The 5000-nt window shown below is 40.7% G+C and overlaps 1 protein-coding gene across 1 annotated transcript in view; it reads left to right on the plus strand.

Annotated features, from left to right (window-relative positions):
- LOC106878083 (histone acetyltransferase KAT6B) overlaps positions 1 to 5000 on the plus strand; it is a 79084-nt gene that overhangs the window by 45687 nt on the left and 28397 nt on the right. The window contains exon 8 of the mRNA XM_052977824.1: positions 3067 to 3209. Within this exon, the coding sequence (XP_052833784.1) occupies positions 3067 to 3209 (143 nt within the window). The remainder of the gene's footprint in view (positions 1 to 3066; positions 3210 to 5000) is intronic.

Below are 5000 nucleotides of genomic sequence, written 5' to 3' on the forward strand. Positions count from 1 at the left end.
GTGTTTGTCCCCCCAACATTGCTTGACAACCGATGCTGGTGTGTTTACATCCCCGTAACTTAGCGGTTCGGCAAAAAGAGACTGATAGAATAAGTACTAGGCTTCCAAAGAATAAGTCCTGGGGTCGATTTGCTCGACTAAAAGCGGTGCTCCAGCATGGCCACAGTCAAATGACTGAAACAAGTAAAAGAAAGGAAGATATATATGTATGTTTGTGTGTCTGTGTTTGTCCCCCCAACATTGCTTGACAACCGATGCTGGTGTGTTTACGTCCCCGTAACTTAGCGGTTTGGCAAAAGAAACCGATAGAATAAGTACTATTTTATTCTGCTGGGCCCCCATAACCATTCAACGTTTAAAAATTAATTTTATAGAAACTTCTTCCCAACTTCCTATTTTGTTTATCACATGAAATTTTGTTAATTGAACAATGTAAAATATTAGAGACAGAAACCTGGCTGTTCTTTGCAATACATCTAAAGCAAAACTTTCTTTATGAACCCTAAATACTCTACTGTAGATCCCCAATTTATTATTTTGTCTATGTGGACCCTCTTTGATTTGCTAAAGCCTAGTTTTACAGATACTTCTTTCAAAATTCCTATTTTGTCTGTCACTCATTCACTTTTGTAAGTTGAATTATGTAAAATGTTTTGGAAAGAAATTTAGCTGTTTCTAGCAATAGACACACCTGAAGCAAAAAATTTTTATGGACCCTATAAATACTACTGTGAATCCCCCCTCCCCAAATCGTATATGAGCCCTGGTTGAGAACCACTGCTCTTGAGGATTTGTCATAATTAATTTCCAAATGGCAATTATGACTATTTCCACTTGTGAAGAGGAGATAACCTCACGATTCAAAAGGTCTCCAAAACTGACATGCCATTATAGAAAAGAAAAAAACAGACGTTGTCAAGCAGTTGTGGGGAACACAAGTACACACACACACACACACACACACACACACTTGCACACACAAATACATACATATATATATATATACATATATATATATTGGGCAGGTGTCTTCTACTATAGCTTTGGGCTAATCAAAGCCTTGTGAGTGGATTTGATGGACGGAAACTGAAAGAAGCCCGTCACATACACACACACATGTATGTATTTCTGTGTCTGTGTTTGTTCCCCCCCCCTCCCACCATCGCTTGACAACCAATGTTTGTGTGTCTACCTCCCCATAACTTAGCGGTTCAACAAAAGAGACCAATAGAATAAGTACTAAGCTTGCAAAGAATAGGTCCTGGGGTCAATTTGTTCGACCAAAGGCGGTGCTCCAGCACTGCAGGTCAGTTTTGGAGAGTTCTTGAATCTTGGGATTATCTCCCTTCTTCCTGTGGAACTAGTTTTAATTGCAATTTGGTAATTATGACATTCTCTAATTAGAGATAATTTTAAGAAATCGTGAATTTGTTTCACACACACACACATCAACCATGTTTGATTATTTTATATCTATCATACACACACACACACACACATACACACAGGTGTAGGCATGGCTGTGTGGTAAGAAGCTTGCTTCCCAACCACATAGTCCCAGGTTCAGTCCCACTGTGTGACATCTTGGGGATGTGTTTTCTACTTTCGCTTTTGGCCGACGAAAGCCTTGTGAGTGGATTTGGTAGACAGAAACTGGAAAAATTCCATAATGTGTGTGTGCATGTATGTGTGTGTTTGTTCCCCACCACCACCAGCACTTGACAGCTAGGGTTTGTTTACATCCCTGTGACTTAGTGGTTCAGTGAAAAGAGACTGATAATGCCATGCTTTAAAAAAAAAAAAGGAAAAAACTACTGGAGTTGATTCATTCAACTTAAACGTTCTTGAAGGCATTGCCCCAGCATGGCCGTAGTGAAATGACTAACATTTAGAAAGGAAAAGAAAATATACTCACACACACACACATATGTATACCTTTTACTTGTTTCAGTCAATTGACTGCGGCCATGCTGGAGCACCGCCTTTAGTCGAGAAAATCGACCCCAGGACTTATTCTTTGTAAGCCTAGTACTTATTCTATCGGTCTCTTTTGCCGAACCGCTAATTTACGGGGATATAAACACACTAGCATCAGTTGTCAAGCGATATTGGGGAGGACAAACACAGACACACACACACACACACACACACATACATACATACATGCACACGCACACATGGCAGGCTTCTTTCAGTTTCCATCTACCAAATCCACTCACAAGGCTTTTGTGGACCCGAGGCTATAGTAAAAAAAACACTTGTCCAAGGTGCCATGCAGTGGGACTGAACCCGAAACCATGTGGTTACTAAGCAAGCTACTTACCCCAGAGCCACTCCAAAATTATTTAACTGTTAGAAATGTCACGAGTGATGTTGCCTGTCTCTCTTGCCGTCTTCCTCTCTCCGAACTCCATATTTGTCCCCTTTTCACTCCCTACTAAATTCTCTCTTAGATATTTTCTAACATGGTAACACTATCCATTATAGCTTTATACCTATGCTTTCTTTTTTTTCTTTTTGTTCCTTTATGTTTCTAACATGATTCATACAGAAACAGTTGCGAAATATTTCTGTGAACTCATTTTTGGTCTCCAATGATGATCGTGTGTAGATTATGAAACAGTGTACTCATTGCAAGATCCATATCAAAACAAATATAATATATTCTGTGTTTTGGAATGTATTGAGTACTACATTGAACAGTGGACTATTTGACCCTTCCTTATTAAAATTATCAAAAAAATATAAACATACAAGGATACCTAATCATTAATTTACAATTTGTATGTATTTATATGCATATACATATGACACAAGTATGTGGCTATTAATTAATATATTAACATATTATAATTATTGATTAATGTTATTAATTAATAATTATGTATATTATATATGTATATATGATACAGACACACACAAACACAATGTATACACATATGTGGGTATTGATTAATAATTATAGATATGTAATTTTTGTGTGTACATATACATGTTTATCTAATTCTATATCTGTGTATTTGCGTATGTTTATTATATGAATGACTGTTATCTGTTTATTTTCAGATTCAGCGGAGACCAACCGAGCAGCAGCAGCGGCAGCGGCAGCAGCCGCCGCTGCAGCGCTAGCACTGCCACCTGGGGTTACCGAGAAAGATGTTGATTTATTTAAACGAGCTCAGGAAAAGGCTCAACAGGCTCTCTTTGAGGTAAGAAGAAAATCTGTGTTCTAGTAATACAGTTCCATATTTAAGAGATGAGGAATTGTGTACATTATTTACATTTGATGGGTGGAGGCGCAATGGCCCAGTGGTTAGGGCAGTGGACTCGCGGTCATAGGATTGCGGTTTGGATTCCCAGACCGGGCGTTGTGAGTGTTTATTAAGCGAAAACACCTAAAGCTCCACGAGGCTCCAGCAGGGGATGGTGGCGAACCGTGCTGTACTCTTCCACCACAACTTTCTCTCTCACTCTTACTTCCTGTTTCTGTTGGGCCTGTTATTCAAAGGGGTCAGCCTTGTCACACTGTGTAAAATGGGGAATGAAAGGGGTCTATAGGCAAAAACATGGTTGAGAAACACTGATTTAAAACGAATACCCATAACCTAATGTGTGGAGGCTCATGGCTTAGTGGTTAGGGTGTTTTATTCATGATTGTAAAATTGTGGTTTCGATTCCCAGACCGGGCGTTGTGAGTGTTTATTGAGCGAAAACACCTAAAGCTCCACGAGGCTCCAGCAGGGGATGGTCGCGAACCCTGCTGTACTCTTCCACCACAACTTTCTCTCACTCTTTCTTCCTGTTTCTGTTGTGTCTGTAATTCAAAAAGTCAGCCTTGTCACACTGTGTCACTCTGAATATCCCCGAGAACTACGTTAAGGGTACACGTGTCTGTGGAGTGCTCAGCCACTTGCACGTTAATTTCACAAGCAGGTTGATCGGATCAACTGGAACCCTCGACGTCGTAAGCGACGGAGTGCCAGTCCTCATCTTGTTTGTTAATACAACATTTCGGCTGATATACCCTCCAGCCTTCATCAGGTGTCTTGGGGAAATTTTGAACCTGCGTTCTCATTCCTAAAGGTATTTTTTGATATTATTATTATTCACAAAACTCTGCTTGCGAAGACCTGTTGGGGCAAGTGAAAGCGAAATCGTGATGGCTCTTGTGCCCAGCGTCGCTTTTCTGGCACTTGTGCCCATGGCATGTGTAAGGACTTTCAAGCGAGATCGTTGCCAGTGCCCCTGGACTGGCTCTTGTGCGGGTGGCACGTAAAATACGCCATTTTGAGCATGGCCTTTGCCAGTACCGCCTGACTGGCCTTCGTGCCGGTGGCACATAAAAGCACCCATTACACTCTCGGAGTGGTTGGCGTTATGAAGTTTATCCAGCTGTAGAAACTCTGCCAAATCAGATTGGAGCCTGGTGTAGCTATCCGGTTTCACTAGTCCTCAGTCAAATCATCCAACCCATGCTAGCATGGAAAGCAGACGTTAAACGATGATGATGATGATTATTATTATTCAGGTCACTGCCTGGAATCGAACTCGGAATCTTGGGGTTAGTAGCCTGTACTCTTAACCACCACGCCATATGCCCGTGGCATATTATTTACATTTGATGGATATTTTGTCGATGAAGGCTGGAGGGTATATCAGCCGAAACGTTGTGTTAACAACAAACAAGATCAGAACAAATATCCATCAAATGTAAATAATGTAAATAATATGCCCACGGGCATATGGTATGGTGGTTAAGAGTACAGGCTAGTAACCCCAAGATTCCTGTAAAGTCAAGTGAGATCGTAATCATGACCAATGTTGGTGTTATGTAAAAGGCACCCACTACACTCTTGAGTGGTGGGCAGTAGGAAGGGCATTCAGTCATAGAAACCACACCAAATTAAATTGGAACCTGGCTTATCAGTTCTAAGTTAAACTGTCCAACCCATGCTAGCAAGGAAAATGGATGTTAAATGATGATGATGGCTGAAGGGTTA

Source organism: Octopus bimaculoides, chromosome 29 (genome assembly GCF_001194135.2).
Source record: "Octopus bimaculoides isolate UCB-OBI-ISO-001 chromosome 29, ASM119413v2, whole genome shotgun sequence".
NCBI lineage: Eukaryota > Metazoa > Mollusca > Cephalopoda > Octopoda > Octopodidae > Octopus > Octopus bimaculoides.